The 20,464-nt window shown below is 43.2% G+C and overlaps 1 protein-coding gene across 3 annotated transcripts in view; it reads left to right on the forward strand.

The window, feature by feature from the left end:
- ELAPOR2 (endosome-lysosome associated apoptosis and autophagy regulator family member 2) overlaps positions 1–20,464 on the forward strand; it is a 201,163-nt gene that overhangs the window by 57,848 nt on the left and 122,851 nt on the right. For 2 of the 3 annotated variants that reach the window (XM_002713858.6, XM_089315883.1), the window contains exon 2: positions 20,277–20,397. The exons of the other annotated variant lie outside the window; for it this stretch is intronic. In XM_002713858.6, coding sequence (XP_002713904.1) covers positions 20,277–20,397 — 121 coding nt within the window. The remainder of the gene's footprint in view (positions 1–20,276; positions 20,398–20,464) is intronic. 3 annotated transcript variants of the gene reach the window in all.

The following is a 20,464-nucleotide window of genomic DNA, read 5'->3' on the forward strand; positions in this document are numbered from 1 at the left end:
TTAAGATTCATATATTTATTTGAAGGGCAGAGTTACTGAGTGCAGAGGCAGAGAAAGAGCAAGAGAAAGGTCTTCCATCCGCTGGTTCACTCCCCAAATGGCTGCAGTGGCTGGAGCAGGTGCAGGGGCCCAAGGACTTGGGCCATCTTCCACTGCTTTCCCAGGCCATGGCAGGGAGCTGGATCGGAATGGATCAGCCAGGACTTGAACCAGCGCCCATATGAATGCTGGTGCTGCAGGTAGCAACTTTACACACTATGCACAGTGCTGGTCCATATGTACTTTTACAAACAGGAAAATCGTGTGTGTTCTGAAAACAGATGACTGTAAATTCTTCTTACAGACCACGTATGTAGTGATACCATCCCTACGAACAAGGAAACCTGGAGGTGAGAACCTATTTTGCTGGAAAGAGGCAGTGTGATGTAGTAGACAGAACATCAGCCTTGGCTAAGTAGCTGGATTTAACCCTTGTTGTGTATATAATTTAGAAAAACATGTTTTACACAATAAGTACATACAATTTTGCCTGACAAGTTAAAAATTTTAAAGTAATCCTAAGAGAAAAATCAGCCTTTGGAGTAAGGTACCTTAGAATGTTTGCTCCCATTATGTTACTGACCAGCTTTTCAATAATAATTATTTAATTGCTTGGGTACTTTTATTCTGTCAGGTATAAAGTGAATCATCGGAGAGGCATTTGATCTGGTGGCTAAGATGCCCATGTCCTATTCCAGGTTACCTGGGTTCAGTCTGGCTCTGAATGCTGGCTTCTTCCCAGTGCATACATGAGAGCTTGCACAAGATGGCTCAAATAATTGGGTCCCTATCACCCGTGTGGGAGGCCTGAATTAAGTTGCTGGCTACTGGTTTTGGCTTGGCCCAATCTCAGCCTAAGCAGGCATTTGGGGATGAATCAGCAGATGGAAGCTCTGTCTTTCTGTCTTTTTCTTGAATAAATTAACAAAGGGAGTCCTCCTCATTTGCTGTATGCCCAGTCACTTGATGCAGTGTTTACCGAGTGCCACCTGTGTGCAGGCACTGGTCCTTGGGGCTCTCAGAGCTCTAAGTCTGTCTCTCACCTGTGGGACTCATTGCCTCCTAGTATGATATGAGACACATTTATGAGTAAGTCTATGATTTCATATGGTGGTAGATTAAGAAACCCAGAGCTGGTGAGTTTATTTGTATCTGAGATAAATAAGTTAAAGTTTTTATGGCAAACATATCCTGTAGATGGAAGGAATGCAATTTCCTTTGACAGACATGTTTTCCAAGCTTTTTGGCCATAAGATGCTTTGCGGCTGGAGAGTGTATTCCAGGGAGACCAGATGACATCCTTGTTAGCAGCTGGACAGCTTACTGATGCTTCTCTGTAAACGCTGGAGAAAAGAATATTTCATAATGAGGGCCGTAGACTCTGCAGGCTGAAGCTCAAGCCTAACTGTCCCTTTTTTTAAAAAAAAAAATATTTATTTGACAGATAGAGTTAGACAGTGAGAGGGAGACAGAACAGTTTTCCTTTTGTTGGTTCACCCCCCAAATGGCCGCTAGGGCTGGCACTGTGCCGATCTGAAACCAGGAGCCAGGTGCTTCTTCCTGGTCTCCCATGCAAGTGCAGGGGCCAAGTACCTGGGCCATCTTCCACTGCCTTCCCGGGCCACAGCAGAGAGCTGGACTGGAAGAGGAGCAACCGGGACTAGAACCTGGCACCCATATGGGATGCCAGTGCCAAAGGCGGAGGATAAACCTCGTGAGCCATGGTGCCAGCCCTACCTAACTGTCCTTAAATTTGCTGTTTGTGGTCCTCAGGAAACAGGTAATCTCTAACCTACTTTATTGTCTTCCTGGGAACAATAACAGCTAGTTCAGCACTTTGAATTCTTAAGAAACTAAGATTTTCAGTACGTTTCTTTATGTGGTAACCCTTATAGTACTGTTTGAGTTCAAGTTTCTTCTCTAATTTTACAGGTACTTATAATTCAGAATTTTTCTTATTTTGTTTTGCAGTCGTAGTACACTGTTTCTTTACATAAATTCTTCTTAGCTGGTGGCATGATATCCTGATAAAATGCGTATAATATACCCAACCCACTGAACTTGCCAGTGTAACGGCCCACTGTGGGGTGTGGGTTATTTTCCTTGTGATTGCAGGGCTGACCGGGAGCTGTGGCTGCTGTCAGTGCCAGCTGTGGCTGGATACCACATAATGTGTCCCTAGCTGGGGGAAGGGACCAAAATTCAGTGCCTGTTTCTTTCGTACCATTGTAATGTCAAAAAGTCTGTAAATTAAACCATTGTACATTGGGGGCAAATGGTATTTCAATATCTTTTAATTCTCTCTTTTTTAAAAGATTTATTTATTTATTTGAGAGGTAGCATTATAGGCTGAGGGAGAGACAGAGAGAAAAGTCTTCCATCTGCTGATTCACTCCCTGGATGGATGCAACAACTGGAACTAGGAGCCAGGAGCTTCCTCCAAGTCTCCCATGCCAGCACAGGGCCATCCTCCAGTACCTTCACAGGCCATAACCAGGGAGCTGGATTGGAAGAGGAGCAGCTGGAATACAACAGGCACCCGTATGGGATGCTGTTGCCACAGGCAGAGGCTTAGCCTACTATGCCACAGTGCCAACCCTTGTTAATTTTCTGCTCTCTGAGATCTAAGTTTAAGGAATAGAACCTAATAAGAACATTCCGTTTGAAACATGAAGCAAAGAAGCCTGCCACACACAGCAAGCCTCAGAAATGGTGGGCAGAGCTGCTTCATGGAGATGACGTGTGCACTGAGAATGAAAGTCAGAGCTGGCTGCTGCCCTTCTTTCAGTCACTTCTGCGTCAGTGGTTGTAAGTCACATGGCGATGGCATGGCAGCTTTCTTACTTCAAATGTAAAGGGTAAAGGTATGTGGGGAGGTTGCATTTAAAATGCATCTCTCTATTCCTGCGTACTTGTTTACCTTCAAGATACAGTAGCAAGACGTACCCCACTGTGCCTTGTGCTCATTGAGAGCAGCCTGTCTGACTCAGGCTTTCCCCAACTGTGAGATTCTTACCGATGTGCAAGAATCTCCAGTCTTTAAATATGCACATATTTTGCATGTGCATATTTTACTCCATTATAGCTAAACAGAAAGATATTTGGAGCCCAGAGCATATAGCCTGTATAATTTAAAAGGGAAATAAAGTCAACATTGATTAAAATTACATCTTTAAAACATGTCTACAGTCTGGTGGCTTGCTAATTATGAAACTCATAAAAGTAGGTGATTGGTTAGCCTTCATGTGCTCATTTTATTTTAATAACATGAGAATATTTCATTATTTATGAAGAGCTGTTGCAGATTTTATTTGTAGCTATATGTGGTTTTGTAATGCTCTTAGGTTGGGTCATTTTCTACTCAAATTGCTTGGATGTATGAAAGAAAAGTAAATTTACTCACTCTTTGTTTCCCTTAAATCTCCTAGAGAAATTTATTTTTAGATAAGTGGTATCTAATTTGGCTCATTGTTTGATGCCACAAAATGTGTACTGTGCATCAGTTGTGTGCAATGAAGGCTCCGTGATAGGATCTCGGAGATCTGTAGAGGAAGAGGTGGCATTGCCCTTTCCTTCTGTGGCCTGGCACACACAGTGCAAATGTAATGAGACTATGTTATCATTTTGATACAAGTGTGCTTTTTGAAAACTATGTTTAACCTTTTAAACGGGTTTTGAAAAATAGTGTTAGACTGTTTTGTAGTAGTACTGGCAATACTTATATAGCAGTTAATCTAGGTACTGCTTTAGAAAGATTTATTTAGGGGCTGTGCTGTGGCATAGCAGGTAAAGCCACCTTCTGCAGTGCCAGCATCCCATATAGATGCTGGATGAGTCCCGGCTGCTACACTGCTGATGGCCTGGGAAAGCAGTGGAAGATGGCTCAAGTCCTTGGGCCCCTGTACCCACATGGGAAATCTGGAAAAAGCTCCTGGCTCCTGGGTTTGCATGGGCCCAGCTCTGGCCATTGCAGCTGTTTAGGGAGTGAACTAGCAAATGGAAGATCTCTCTCTCTCCCTCCTTCCCTCCCTCCCTCCCTCGCTCCCTTCCTCTCTCCCTCCCTCTTTTCTCTGTTACTCTGCCTTTCAAATAAATTAATAAATATATACATACATAAATAAAGCTTATTTATTTATTTGAAAGGCAGAGTAACGAGAGAGAGAGAGATATCTTCCATCCATTGGTTTACTCCCCAAATGGTTACATTAAGTGGGGCTGGGCCACGCAGAAGCCAGGAGCTCAGAACTCTACCCAGGTCTCCCAGATGAGTGGCCCAAGTACCTGGGCTGTACTCAGCTGCTTTCCCTGGCACATTAGCAGAGAGCCCAGTTGGAAGCAGAGCTGCTGGGGCTGCACCCCGGCCCTCAGAGAGGGGGTGCTGCCTTTGCAAGCCCAGCGCGCCAGAACCCCGGCTCCTTCAGTTCCTTTGCGGACATATTAACTCATTCAATTTTCACGATCACACTGTGAGGAAGATACTACCATTGACCCCAACCTAAGGATGGTTGGAAGTTGAGCAACCTGCCCATGCATCAAGCCAGCTATAGTACCAGAGTCCTGTACTTCTACTTCTGGACAACTCTGCCTCTTGATGAAAAGATACTATTAAAAACATAACAGAGTTCCCTTGGAATTTCTAGAAGCTTCAGGACTGGGAGAGTAAGTCTCCTCGTAATCCTGGGGAGCAGCGGCACTGTTTTGGACTGAATGCTTGCATCCCCCCACACCCACATGTTGAAGCCCTAACCTTCAGCGCCATGGTACTTGGAGGTGGAGCTGAAGGAGACAGCATCAGATGAGGTCATGGAGCAGGGAATGGGAGGGAGAGAGATTCTTCCTGTCCACATGCACGTACCGGGGAAAGACCCTTGCGGACAGAGCCAGACACTGGCTTTCTGCACCTTGATCTTGGACTTTCCAGGTCCTTGGTGGTAAGAATTGCATTGCTGTTGTTTAAACTGTCCTGTCTGTGATATTTTATTAAAGCAGTCCAGGCAGCCTAAGACAAGCACCCTGCTGCAGAGCAGTGTCCACTCCTAGGAGAAGAGGTGGGGTACACATTAATTCCCTGCTAGGCTATGGCTATGTTCTTGGGTTCAACTGTTAGAGAACCCAGACCTCATCTTAAGGAACTCAAAAGGGGTATTCAGAACTCTTCTGAAGTATCACATCATTGGAAGACATACTGTTTTAATAAAGGCTTTGTAGGCTTTCAGTGATGGACTTTATTAACATCTAAGTATTGAACTCACAGATGATGCTACTGGGACCATCAAAAATTAAATTTAAAGCTGAATCTCTCTCAACATTTTTGTTAAAAAGGTTCTCCATAGTGTTTCTTTTGGTTGCCTGGGCACTGAACATTAAAGTCTTTGTAAAGAAATCATATATGAAGATACTTCAAAAAGCTCATAGAAAATAGAATGAAAAAGTAAATTTATTCTGGTGCAAGCATCTTGAAATACGTGTATAGTTTCTTCATTACACACGTTTCCATGAACTTTTTGAAGAACCCTCATGTATACCCATGATGGATGTTGCATGTATGCAGATTTTTCACTCATCATTAGCAAGTACTCTGAAAGATCTATTTCCAAATGAGTTTATGGACACAGGCTGATTTTTCTGCTTTAAGTTTGAAACAACTAATGTTGACCCCAGCTTATCTGCTTAGTTTCGGCACTGAGCTGGGAAACAGTGACTACAGTTGAGTTAGGCTCCTATTTCTTACCCAGGAAGAGCTGCAGGCGTTCTTTTCCCTCTTGTTTGCAGGTTGTCCAGAATTACCAACTGAAGTCATAATTTTGGTCTTAGTTAGGTACTAGTGAATGGTGTAAATGTTGCATATGAGCATACTTCAAAAGGTTCATGGAAAATGGAGTTAAAAGGTAAGTTTCTGGGGCACGTATTGCGGTATTGAGACAGCTCAACCCCAAAGTCCAACTGAGTAGAATTTAGTAAAGAAACACTTTATGGAGGTGTGGATTTATTTAAGGGAATCAGCAGTGGACGCACCAGAACCCAGCAGGAACAGATCAGGAAGGTATTAGCACCTATAGGCCCAAAGGGTTTGCAACGGGAAAATTTGAGCAGCTGTGAAAGGTGGGAGACAAACCCCTGCTGTGCCCCCTGCTGGGAGAACCCAGCATCCGGAAGGCAAAGGGGCCCAGTGACATAGTCCAGTTAGTCAACCTCGCCAAGCTTAGCTTGGGGCAGATGGTGGTGAAGACTGGATCTGGATCATGACTCACGGACATGCAGGACCACTGGGGATCTTTTCTTCTATGTGAACAATGAGATGGACAGTGATCCTTCATTTGTGGAGGGGAGAGCCAGATGAGAGAGCGGCATTACAGAAGCAAGGGAGGGGCAGAATCACGAGTGGAGCGAGTCTGAGGACAGAAGCAGATTTGAAGAACAGGCAGCAATACAGTTTCGCAAGTCGGGTGGTTGCACTGCTGCCTGAGCCCCATGGGAGAGAGCAGGCCATCCTAAACCTGTGCACCACACCCCCAGAAGAGGCCGTCTGCAGCAACTCATACCAGGGAGCTGCTGCTGTATTGTCAAGGTAGCGTGCAAGGTTGGTTGTGAAGAGTGACGGGACCAAGCTTGGAGATGATGTTTAATGTTAGAATCGTCATGAGGAGGGTGGGAAGGTGAGCTGACTGGGGAAGAAACCCAGGAGGCCTGCATGAGGAGGCAAGGATCTAGCTGGGATGGGAAATGCTAAATTAGTTAAAGCAGATAATGAAAGGAAAATGCCTATAATACACATGAATAAATAAATTGCTAACATGAGTAGCTGTGCTATAGTGAAGACAGAATGTGCTATTTTTTTACTATTAGTTGTGCCTCACACATAGTGTTGGATCTCAGAAACTTCAAGTCTTACATTTCTCACAGTAGCATATTCCCCCCAATTCTAAGGTACCGTCTTACTCCAAAGTGTACCAGAATTTTATGACCAGTGTTTAGGAGGATGGGAGTCATCTGCACTCTATTAAATAATATTTTCCCACTTACAGTAGTATAAATGTATCCACTTAATTTTATATAATCTATTTTTTTTTTTTGACAGGCAGGGTGGACAGTGAGAGAGAGAGAGACAGAGAGAAAGGTCTTCCTTTTCCGTTGGTTCACCCCCCAAGTGGCCGCTACGGCTGGCTCTCTGCAGCTGGCGCACTGCGCTGATCCGAAGCCAGGAGCCAGGTGCTTCTCCTGGTCTCCCACGTGGGTGCAGGGCCCAAGGACTTGGGCCATCCTCCACTGCACTCCCGGGCCACAGCAGAGAGCTGGCCTGGAAGGGGGGCAACCGGACAGAATCCTGCGCCCCGACCGGGACTAGAACCCGGTGTGCCAGCGCCGCAGATGGAGGATTAGCCTATTGAGCCACGGCGCCGGCCTATAATCTATTCTTTAATACCAAGTCTGTGCTCTCACCCAAATGTCTAAAGATTCTGCTGAATTACTTCTGTCAATCAACCATTGGTGAGATGGGTGACACATTTCATTTCTCGGGCTCTCAGTCTGCACTGGCTTGACCTGGCTCTCCATCTGTCTTGCCTCTTAGGACATTCGTCCCTTTTCCAATTTTCTTCTGCTCGCTCTTGCATGCTCTCTACGTTCTGGCTTTCCTACCAAGCTTTTGTCCTTTGTGTATTCCTGCTCTGGCTCACTAGGGTGTAGATGTCTGCCATTCACGGACTCCATCAGTGCGTTCTTACAGCACTCTGTAATTTAAAGCTAGCCCATGACCTTACATATCCTGTATTTTTTAATGTGTATTTCCTCATGTAAGTGACTTGATCCCTGTTTTATATGTATCCCCCAAAGCTTCTCTGTCTTTCTCTCCCTCCCTCCCTCTCTTTTCTACTAGGTTACTCTGGTGATTTTTGCCTCTTGTAGTTGAGCCTTGTCCCTTAGGGTTATTCAGAAGTGTTTGGCACATTGTACCTGAGTGTTTTTCAAGATGCTTGAAGTGGTTCTGTCCTAGTTTAAAAGTTCTATGGTCTGTTGTGAGGGACTGGTGATTTCTACCCTCTAATTGCATTATCTCTGTGACCAACATGGTCTTTTGCACCCATTAACTTTTGGTTTCTTTGCTGTATCATTGTATCATCATTTTCCTCAACTATAGTAAGCAACAGATTAAAGATAAAATTCAGCTCTTACTATACTAATAACTGAATTGGTAATCAAGTGAGTACACCGTCAGCCTTTGTTAAGCTTGTGTGGGCACAGGCTATGACAGTTAACGTCATTCTGCATAGCTAGTGGCAAGTTTCTCTTGATGTGGATTTTAGAAGTCTTTACATTTGCATCTTAGAGTAGAGAAAAGATGGTTGTATTTGCCTCAGTGTTGCCATGAGAATCAAATTAAAAAGTATATGTGAAATATCTTTTTAGTCTGTAACAAGCTAAAGAGGTTACAGTCCCTATTTTCTGGTTCCTAGTATACTACATGACTTGGAATACAGTAAATGCAGTGGGAGTTTTCCTGGCACACAAACCTGAATAGTACTATATCTGTGTATGAATCATCACCTCATATTTGTATGGTGATTTCAGTTGGTTTATTCCTACAGTCTTACAACGTGAGTAGGGGGTGTATTCCAGCTTTATTGCAGATAGGGAAACTGAGGCTCGGAGCTGTCAGGTTGCTTTCCTAAGACACATGGCTGAAACAGTAGGATGTGTGGACTAGAATCGAGTTCTTCTCAGATAGTTTCCTAGACTGAAAAACGCTTTCTGCTTAATGTGTCTGAGATGAGTCATAGGGAAGGATGTGGGCACACTGAGGAAATACTAATTTATTTTTCCTACCTAGAAAACATCCATAAGTATAGGGAAGAAGAGTAAAAGCAAATAGCTGTGTTCTTCCCAGCCAATGTGCCTTGTGTTTTGTCTGAATTCTTCCCTAGGTGCAAAGAACAGTCTCATATTTATGAAGAGATAAATGTTTCTTTTTCTTACTTGAACTGACCATGTTACATATTGTTTCTAAAAATATGGATAAAGAGAAAGCTATAGAAAAGAAAGCCATCTTACCTGTGTTTTCTGGCTTTTTAGAGAACATGCTTACTGCTTGTGTAATAGAAGCTTGATATGACAAAGGATGTCTAAGTGGTTAAAATAATAGGCTTAGAAAAACAACTGACATCCTGACAGTGGTTATTTGTGGTTAGTGGAATTATGTTAGATATTTGTTTTCTTCATCTTTCTCCCTATTTTCTGAGTTCTTCACACTGAAAATGTGTTGCTTTGTAATTGGAAAGCAAAACATTATCTTTTGATATCAACATATGAGAAATGCAGACAAAGATGATTATTAGAAGCTGGGTGGAGAGAATAAATGTGTTTTAGAACAAATAACTTGCTCTGAATAGCTTTTTGTTTGAGGCAGACAGACAGAGTGAGTTGTCCTTTTCTGGTTCACTTTCCAAATGCTCGTGATGGCCAGGACTGAGCTGGGCAGGGCTGAAGTCAGGAGCCAGGAATGCAGCCCAGGTGTCCCACGAAGCTGGCAGGAGTGCAATTACTTGAGCCATCACCACTGCCTTCTGAGGACTTGACAGAAAGTTGGAATTGGGAACTGGTGCTGGTGAATTGAACCCAAGGCCTGCTATTATGGGGTGTGTCTTAACCAGCATCTTAACTGCTGGGTCAAACATTCACACTGCAAAGAATTATTTTTAAATCGACCTTGTAGTTGATTTCCCAGGAAACAGGGTGGCGTGATGGTACTGAGAATCCGGGGAGAGGTGGAGAGAGAGTGGTTGAGGGTGCTACAAGGGCCACATTCTGCTTTCTGTGAACTTCATAGAGGGGTGGTGAGGCATCAGATTTTGTTTTGATTTCCACTTGAAGTTTCTCAGCATCTAACAAGGGATCTTCCATGGTCATGAGGAGGTGCTGTGGGGTTAGTATGGTTGAAAGTTCTAACACTAGACCCACTGTAGATCATCTGCATGGTATTAGGGGGTGACTTAAATCTTTGCCAGTTTTCTTTATAAAACTCTATCTCAGAAATGAGGTAGTGGACAGCACTGAGATTTTTTTTTAACTTTTATTTAATGAATATAAATTTCCAAAGTACAGAATATGGATTACAATGGCTTCCCCCCCGTAACGTCCCTCCAACCCACAACCCTCCCCTTATCCACTCCCTCTCCCCTTCCATAGTGGACAGCACTGAGATATTTTGAAAAACTTGGTACAGTGACTGGTCTATGTTAATCAATAATGTTAAAATGTTCTGTGGAGCATTGGATTTTTTAAAAAATGTTTATTTATTTATTTGGAAGGCAGAGAGGCAGAGAAACAGAGATCTTCTACCTGCTGGTTCACACCCCAAATGGCCACAGTGGCCACCACTGGACCAGGCCAAAATCAGGAGCTTGGAACTCCATCCCATGTGGGTCAGAGGGGCTCAAGCACTTGGGCCATCTTCTGCTGTTTTCCTAGGCACATTAGCAGGGAGCTGGATAGGAGACAGAGCAACTAGGACTCCAACTGGTGTCCACATGGGCTGCCAGCGTCGTAGGAGACAGCTTAACCCACTGAACCACAACTCTGCCCCCTGTTTGTTTTAGCAGGCAGTCACTGTGATTAGATTCAGCTCACCACATGTGACTGGGGGTGCTGGTGTTGCTTCAGTTTTCAAAGCTTTTGGTATTTTCTTCTCTTGGGGAAGCATGTTGTCTGTTCCTGCTTGAGCTCCATGGAGTTTTGTCCAAGTAATGGTTGATGGGGCAGTTCTGGGCTCTGTGCCAGGCCTTGCTCCTATGAGCATTTTCCACTTGGGCGTAATTGGGGGGTGAACCGGGCACTTGTGTTGGCTTCTACGTGGAACTGAGGAATTCTCTTTGATCTTTTCTGGAAGGTTCTCTCAGAGACTCCTTTTGAAATTTCTTCTAGTCAGAAAGATGGATTATTGCCTAGTTCCATCCTCCATGTTGTCGTGCACTTCTGTGTGACTGGGATGCAATGACCAGAGAAAGGTGGGAGAAAACAGTCGCAAGGGCTTTGTCCAAGCTGTGCGCAGCAGGCATCGCTTATTCCAGCAAGTTTATCCAGAGAGGTTCTTCCGGGCTATGAGGTGCCTGCGTGATTGTGTCGGTTTAAGTGCAGTTCTACAGCTTACTAATGCTGGCCTTGGGGCAGGGCTGAGAAAGAAGGAATAGAAAAAGAAGTCCATGAATGTTCCCCTCCCACGACACCCACAGTCTCCAGCTGACAGGGAGACCTTTTCTTGGTCTTGTGGCCACAAAGATGGGTTTCTCTTGGAGTTGTTCCAGTCAGTACCCACTGTGTAATTTCCTGGCACGGCCACATTTTCCTCTTCTCCTGCATTTTCTAGGAGAAAACAAGAAGAAGCCAGAAAATGCACTGCCATTGTATTCTTTAGAAAGCTTTGACTTTCTTTCATCAGTCTACCTTGCTGTAATGTATTTTTCAGAGTCTCACCTTGTATTATGGGCAGAGTGGGAAAAAGAAGCAGCAGTCAGCTTTTTTCATCCCAGCTAGCACCAGGGAATAATTTATTATAATTGGCCAGGTAAATGCCATCTTATGGAGCAGTAGGTACCGTTCTTGCTGTTCCTCTGTTTGAATGCTGTCACATAATAGAGAATTGTATCATCTTTAGACCAGGCAAGAGGGACCTCCACCTGGACCCTGTGGTCAAGGCCATGCTGTGGTCTTCCTCTAGCTCTTTCTGCCTTGTACAGTCTGAGCTGGGAAGCCTGCCTACCTGGATGTCATATCCTTCCCCCACAAGGTGGCTGGTTGGGCTGTTGGTGGTTGTCATCTAGGTAGCAGGGGGTGGTGACTGACAGAGTGGCCATGAGGATGACCCTTGCTTACTGCGTAGAACCATGCTGTGGACAAATCCCAGTTAGGCAATGTTATTATAATTGTTTTGGAAAGATTAGAAGGTTCTGAAGACAATGCTAATGTTATTGTAAAGAATAATTATCATATTCTGGTTACATTTTTAGCTAATCTCACTTTTTTTTTAGATTCATATTATTTATTTGAAAGAGTTACAGAGAGAGGTAGAGAGAGAGAGAGAGAGAGAGAGAGAGAGAGAGAGAGGGGTCTTCCATCCTCTGGTTCACTCCACAGATGGCCGCCACGGCCGGAGCTGCGCCGATCCAAGGCCAGGAGCCAGGAGTTTCTTCTGGGTCTCCCATGCGGGTGCAGGGACCCAAGGACTTGGGCCATCTTCTACTGCTCTCCCAGGCCATAGCAGAGAGCTGGATGGGAAGAGGAGCAGCCGGCACTAGAACTGGTGCCCATATGGGATGCCGGTGCTTCAGGTCAGGGCGTTAACCCACTGTGCCACAGTGCCAGCTCCTAATCTCACTTCTAGGGAGAGCAAAAGTGAAAATGATGATGCGGCAGAGTGCCCTGTGGGGGTACTGTCCTCTGAGGATACCGGATACCGTTGGGGGAGCAGGAAGTGGCTCTGCCAGGCTCTGGGGAGGGAGTTCAAGGGGAGAGGACAGAGGTGTTGGAGTTTTGGGACAGAGGACTTGGGTTTCAGTCCAGCGAGCTCCCGGGGCGGACCTTGGCTCTCAGCAGTGAGCGCTTGTGCTCCTGGGCTCAGTCAGCTGCCTTTCCTTTCCTGCTCTTGATGCCCCTGAAGCTTAAACTCCCTAGTGCATTTGTGTTTTTTTTTTTTTTTTTTTAAAGGAAAGAACTCTTCTTCTCTTGTCATAATGTGAAAAGAAAAAGGAGAGGTCTGCATTCTTAAACAGGTTTTCAACTAATCTCTGTTTTTAGATCTGTTTTTCACCTCTGACTTCTGAGGTATTTGATGCCTTCAATTCTGAGTTTTCAACTTAAACCAGCCAGCTCCGTGTAATCTGCCTGCGTAGCCTTTAGCTCTCAGAGTTCCTGACTGTAGAAAGTCAATTAGAGCTCAGCTTGGGCTTTCTAGCCTCCAGGAATGATCGTGGACACCGGCTTCTATTGCCGTTTTCCCTGCTGGTCTCTCTTTCTGTGAGCTCCTGGTGTTTTTATTCCTTTACTCTGCACTCCCTTTAAAAACATGTACATTCTTTTGCAGGTATGTGGGGGCAGAGTGATAAACATGTTTAACTCAGCAAGTTTAAATGTAATTAGATAATACAGTACAGATTGTGTATGCTGGAGACTCTTATGCAAGGATATGCAGTCCTCAGTATCTTCTATGAGGAGTAGAGTTAATCATACCTCTTGGTGTTACAGGGAGTCTAGCTGTAGGTTTCTTGAGAAAACTGAAAAATTCCCTTCATCTCTTCAGGGTAGACTTACTTTAGAAGATTTATTTTTTGGTGTAGAATTTCCGGATGGGTTGGGTTCCCTTCTGAATAATAATGAAAATATGGACATAGACTATAATATGAGAAGCATAGCTTTTTCTTTCAGAGTTTTAGAGAAACCTGATGTGCAAAATCAGTTGAGTTGGCTGAGTCACTTAGAGTTTCAAATCTGGCTGTGGCATAGGTGAGGATGGGAGACTGGGATCTAAATCTGTCATTACCTGCTCATTGCCTGTCCCGTTATGGGAGGGTTGAGAGCGAAAGAATGAGAATGGTCTAGGTGAGGTCTTACCAAGAAAGAAACCCTGTGCACTTTCATTCACACGGGATATTTTGTTCATAACTGTACCCCCAGCATCCACACAATAGCACATGGGAGGGTCTCATTAAACACACATTGGACTTAAAAAGTGAATTGAGAGGTAAGCGTTTGGTCTAGCTGTTAAGATGCCAGTTTAGATTCCTGTGTCCCTTATTGGAGTGCCAGGATTCAATGCCTGGCTCCATTTCCCAATTCCAGCTTCCTGCTAATGTGCACTCTGGGAGGCAGCTGGTGCTGGCTCATGTGGTGGGGAACCTACCACCCACGTGGGAGACAGGAATTGGACTGAGTTCCTGATTCTGCCGTCGAGAGCATTTGAGGAGTGAACCAGCAAATGGAAGCTCTGTCAGTCTCTGCCTCCCTCCCTCTTGAATAAATAAATCAATGAATTAAGTACCTGTGAGAGCTTGTTTACAATATATGGACACTGAACTTAAAATACAAACCTTTTCAAAGTAATTTCTTAAAAACAGTGCAGTATCCACAAACAAAATGGATGTGTCATAAATAGATCAGTGATAGATCACCTTCCTTAGCAGTAGGTTTCCATGGTAACACCATGCTTTTATAAAGAAAAACCTGAATATAAATATTTCTGCACAATCCTGTGTACATGCAGGTGACAATGTGGGCTAAAGGAGCTACTGTAAGTTGCAAGTTCGTCTACCTTGAATATGCTCAAGCTTTGGGCCTTTCCACATAGCATCCTGAAGGATGCTTTCTCATTGGAATTGGAGCTGAACTATTTGCCAGGCAGTAGTCTCATGCTTTCCCTTTTTCCTCCTCACTGTTTTGCTGTCTCATGTAAGTGTGCCAAGTGCTTTGCTGAGCACCTCTCTCCCAGAGGAGCTGCAGCCTCATCAAATACAAGGTTAGGCTGTTCTCTACATTTTTATTAAGAATATTCAAAGAGAAGGAATTTTATGTGAAGAAAATGAAATGAACAAAATGAATTGCATTTGATTCTTTTTGTCTCTATTCCACTGTTGTATCAGTTTTTTCTCTGCTTTGAAGCCAGGGGCCTTCTGCTGCCTTTACTGTTTTCCATTCTGGACTAGGATCTGCTGTATCTTTACAATTAACTGTGGTCAACTCTTAATTGCCTACTGGGGGTAGACAGAGAGCTTCAGAGAGTTGATTATCTCATTGGCAGTACATTGATATAAACAAATCATGGAGTAAAAACGACCAGGCAGCTATGTCCGTCCGTCCGTCCGTCCGTCCATCCATCCATCCATCCATCCACCCATCCACCCATCCACCCACCCACTCACTCACTCACCTATTTATTCATCCCTAGGCTGTTTTGCTGCATACTTCAGGCGTGTTCCCTTCAGCCTGGATCTCACTGCTTACCTTACTCTAATAGACTAGCTATTTTTGAAGGAACTCTAAGCAACAGATTAGTTACAAATCTTGCCTGTTCTTCAGGGTCTTCTCCACAAAGACTTTCTGAATTGTTCCAGCTCACAGGAATTTATCCTAATTCTGAAATCAAATAGTGAGGTCACATTTTGCATGCTCCACCACACATAGTATGCTGAATGTGACTCTAACATTCAAAAATCCCTGTTTTTCTAGAAAACCAGTTCCTAAAATATAAGCCACGTGAGTTGCTAAGAAATCTATGTTGGATAGAGGGCTTAAGAAAAAATTGGCCATGATGAATTTATTGAGCAGTGGTACAACACTATACTCTATGAGAGAGTTAAGAGATTTTTTTGGAGTAACTTTGACCAGACAGAGCTTGCTTGTACACTGATTTTTGATATCATTCTTCTATTTTGGAGCCTTTAATCTTTAATCTTTCTTACAGTATTACCTTATGTGTGAGTGTGTGTCTGGTTTACTTCAATGAAATCATAAGCTTATTGAGAACAGGAACTATGTCTTATTTTAAATTTTCTCAGTGCTCACAGACATTTGTATTTATTTAGTAATTAAGTGGCAAGTAGTAAATAATGTTATATATTGATACATAACAATACATATTGATATATGCATAAATCATATTTAAAATGATATATGTTAATGTAAATATATAAACATAATGCGTGTTGAAATATGTCAACATAAATGAGTATATTATTTTATATGTGAGATATATTTGAAACATTGCTAGGATATGTGTCATTAATTGTAAACATTGTAATCAAAGATGGGAGAAGATACCCCAAGGTTTATGTTGAGCACTATGAAGCTTTTCCATGTAGATGACTTTGGTGTTTGGTGGTAGCATAGGTATCCAGCACTTATTTGAGCATATCCTGATATGTTGTGTTTGAGACAGTTTGAATAACAGTTTGAATTTTTGTTAATTTTAATAACAATTTGAATTTTTGTCACTTGAGAGTTTGTATACTATACCTGGATTTGTAAACATCTAAGTTTGTGTTCCTTGGTTTCTGTAAGAAAAAGAGGTGCAGAACAGAGAGGAGGCAGGGTACAAATTTACAGCCAGAGTGAATTTATTCGGAGGAAATAAATCAGCAGAAGTGGACCAGCTGTCATCGTGCTTGCAAACCAAACACGTGACTGAGGCCCAGACCGCAGCAGGCTGGGCCTTTTAATATCTTAGGTGGGCTAGGGGTGGAGTTGGGAGGGCATATGCAGAGATGAGCTTCTCCGTACAGGTTCTTCATGTTTGGCGCACTGGCTTCCAAACCTGGGGAAGAATGCAGGGGGTGGGGTGGGGAACAGTACTGGATGTGAGACTGAACTGGTCTCTTGAAAGAAGGCGGGGATAACAAGAACCTGAAATGGCTGAGGCTTATGTCCTTGTTCCATCAGCTTCTACACAAAGATAATTTTCCTTTATGTATTTTGTGACTATGAGTAGTTCCATGCTCTGTTTCTTTTTGAGTGGTTTTCTGGTTCCCACACCTTTACAGTGTGAAGTTTACAGAGAATTTTACTATTTTATTTAAGGTAGTGTCTTCATGGCCCAGAATTCTGTGACCTGCAGACATGTCTAAATAACATCGATCCTTTGAGTTGGAGTGCACCTAGCGCTTCTTCCTGCTTTCAGCTTGGAGAGAATGGCTTGTGACCTTCTGTTGTCTATAGTGTGCTGTGACTCACATCAGTGTGTTTGGTGACAAACTGTTAGAATCCCAGAAGTGTAGGAAAATTGTCAAGAATTGTATCCTGTAAGGGAAAATTGTGAAACATTGAAATAGGTAGAAAAAAATTACTAGGTGACCTGTTTAATGCACCGTTTTGAATAATCAGTTTCTCTTCACCTTTCATTATCTCTGAACTATTTTGCAACCTTGTGATTTGTAGGCGGCTGACAGTAATGTCAAGGATTCTTGTCCATAGAAGTAAGATACATTTTATCCTTTGGAATGAAAGTTACTATCATGTCTGGATATTCACCAGTTTTGTGTCTCTAAGCAGATTTTTTTTGTGTGTGTGTGTGTGTCCTTTGGGGTTTTTTTTTTTAACCGAGGGTAAGGCCTTACTGGTTGGTTTACTAATCGATGACAGAATCTTTGACATGTATTCATTGTATATTTTCATGAGAAATGATTTTGCTTTTTCTTTTTAAATTGCCCTTTAGTGCTAGAAACATCTCTTTTCTATGGGATTGGTTGAAGTGCTCCATGTTTCTTTAGGTCTATGGTTAGTTAGGCTGTGGGGATGTAGCATATAAATCTGAACACTTTTGTGCTGTAATTCTCTTTATTCAGTTCCCCAGATGCCACTCAGAACATTTTGGGGCACATATATTGTATCTTTAGCGATTTTTTTACTACACCTCACTATATCCTAGAGCTTTTTATGGATTTAAAGATTGCTTTCAGAGCAGATTTTATTATCATTTGTTACCAGCCTAATGAAATAGCTTATTAAATAATTTAAAATAAAATCCTCCTGACTTAGGCTACAGTCTAAATCTCTGACCCCAAGTGCTGCCCTCTGCATGAAGCAGATTTGCATTTCAGTATTTTTATGTTATAAGTAGACATATTAAATCTACCTGCTGGACTCTGAATTGTTTGGATCCTAGGGCAGCCTAGAAGTAGCAGATGAGATGAAGGAAACTTAGGAAACTTAATCAGCCCGTGAGATCCAACGTGGCAACTGGAGAATGAAGGACCTTTTCCAAGTTCTTTCTTTTGTTCCCGTCTTGTAACTGGCAGCCTGCACAATTCAGAGCAGCAATGGGGGAGCGCTTTCTGGAGCTTACCTTGTGTTAAACAGAAGCCTTGCTTCCTTTGAAATTCATGGCAGACTTCACAACACCGTTATTGGGTGATAAAGAGATTACCTGAATTTTATGGCTGAGGGTCAGGATCCTCTCTGTGGGGTACAGAAATAAGAGAGACATCCTAATACCAAAAATTAGAACAAGAGAAACAAAGTCACTATGTGCATGCTACCATGGAAGAGGAGAGAGGCGGATAATACTACCCCATTCCTGCCCCCCAATGAAAGATAACTAAGTTCTAATCCCTAGAGCCTGTAAATATAGCTTTATATGATTAACAACAAATACTTTGAAGATGTAAGAAGGGGACCTAGGTGGGTCTTAAGAGCAGTCATGGGAGAGGAAGACCTGTGCCACAGAGGCAGGATTGCAGTGCTGTGGCTGCCAGACAGTGAGTGCCATTAGCACTGGAAGCTGGAAGGAGCCAGGAATGGATTCTCTGCTGGAGTCTCCTACGGCAGTGGCCTGGTGAGACTTCCTCAGCCCAGTAGTTCTGCTTGTGAACCACTGGCTTTTGGAGCTGTGAGAGAAAGAATATATGTTGTTTAAACTGCTAAATTTTTAGTAATTTGTTACAATTGCCATAGGAAACGAATGCAGATTTTGATATGTGCTGTAACAGATACCTAAAAATGGGGACGTGGCTTTAGAATTAGGTAATGAGCCAAGACAGGAAGAAAAGACAGGGATAAAAAAGCTCAGATTTCCTTGAACAAACTCATGGAAATATGGGTTTCAGGGTGGGTGTTTGGCTCAATAGCTATGTCGCCAGGTGCGATCACTACAACTTTTATCAGAGTGCCTGAGTTTGACTCTGGCCTCACTCCAATTCCATCTTCCTGTTAGTTTTCACGCTGAGAGCAGCAGTGATGGTTCAAGTAGTTGGGTCCTTCCTACCTAAATGGGAGACCTGGACTGACTTTCGGGCTCCTGGCTTCCTGAGCATTTGAGGAATAACCCAGCACATGGAAGGTTTTGTCTGTGTCCACTTTCAAGAAGAAGCTGTCTAACCTTTAAAAAATGATTGTGGATGTTAAAGACTACAAGTGAGGGCTTAGGAAAAAATGAGGAGCATGATAGAAAGTGCCTTATATCATCTTTGAGAATATATGCGTTGTCATAGGCAGAATGTTGTCTGGAATATTAGAAGCAGTACTGCTGAGTGCTCAGCAGGAAATTAGGGGCATGTCATTGGAAATTGGAGGAAAGGTGATCTTTCTTATATAATGTTGGAGAGCTTAGCAGAATTATGTCTTATGGCTGTGTGGAAAGCAAAACTTGGAAGTGATGAGCATGGGTATTTAACTGAAGAGATTTTCAAACAGAGTTTTGAAGGTATGGCCTGGTTTCTTGCTGCTTAAAGTCAAATGTAAGAGGAAAGAGATAAGCTGAGAGAAGAACTATTAAATAAAAAGAACTGCACTGGCTATGAGAATTTTACAACTTAGATTGCCAAATATGTTAAAATTGGGATATCCTTTGTTAGGAAAGTGTGTTTTGAACAGAAGACCAAGGTTAATGAGTGACTTTCCTACTCCCTATTCTTGATATTTTGATTCTCACTTGTCATTAATACAGTAAGGGAGGCTAAACAGAGTGGATGAAGCAGAATACCAACATCCAAGGTATTGAATTACATAAATAGGGTATTGACCTGAAAATATCTTGGAATTTCTCTCATTCATAGAGTGTTCCAATAACATTTTGTTCTGGTTCCTCTCCACTCAACCACCACATGGGTGTAATGTGCTCTGCCCCAGGGAGGCCACTGTGGGGGTTTCAAAGCAACCAGAGGTTAGAGACAAGTGGATTGGTCTTGACTGGAGAGTTGTAATTGATGGTCTGTTCTAATAGTCTGTGATGGATGGCAGCTTGTTGCAGTGGGTGGGTATTAAGCCTGAGAGGGCTGTTTAATAGAAAATGTGTGGGGTTCTACTAGTATTTGGATGATTAATTACAATACCTTCTGTTAAATTTTAAGCAGAGTGAGAATTGGGTCAGCGGGAATTGCTCTCATTTCTTTCTTTGACGTATTTGGGACGGTGACAGTAGTCAATTTCCCAGTGTTACTTTGCTCGCTTGCTCTCTCTTTTCATATCTATCAGAGCTTAAAAAGCCAGCAGAAGGGATAGGAAAGTATGCTGTAGCTGGCCTAGGTGGATGAGAAGGACAATGGTCACAGCCTGAGCGTGCTGGCTGTCCTGTCCCCATCCCATCCTCCGTGCCTGCTCTGTGCCTGGCACTGTTCCAGTGTGGGTAGGGGGGAAAGGGATGAGAGCCAAGGAGATGGTACAGTTTTGAACCAGACTTGCAGGCAGGTTGGGGTGATTGAGAAAGCACTGTTGTCTCATCAAATTTGGTGCTAACAAAGGCTTGTTTTCGCGATTGTTTGCAGAAAGACTACCACTTTGAATACACAGAGTGTGATAGCAGCGGCTCCAGGTGGAGAGTGGCCATTCCGAATTCTGCAGTGGACTGCTCTGGCCTGCCTGACCCCGTGAGAGGCAAAGAATGTAGTATGTTTTGACTTTCTGATCACTGGTTTTCCTCATTAATCTGTGACCTCTTCATATTAGCCCTTGA

The sequence above is a fragment of the Oryctolagus cuniculus genome, chromosome 16, assembly GCF_051225735.1.
Source record: "Oryctolagus cuniculus isolate XC-2025 breed Fujian yellow rabbit chromosome 16, ASM5122573v1, whole genome shotgun sequence".
NCBI lineage: Eukaryota > Metazoa > Chordata > Mammalia > Lagomorpha > Leporidae > Oryctolagus > Oryctolagus cuniculus.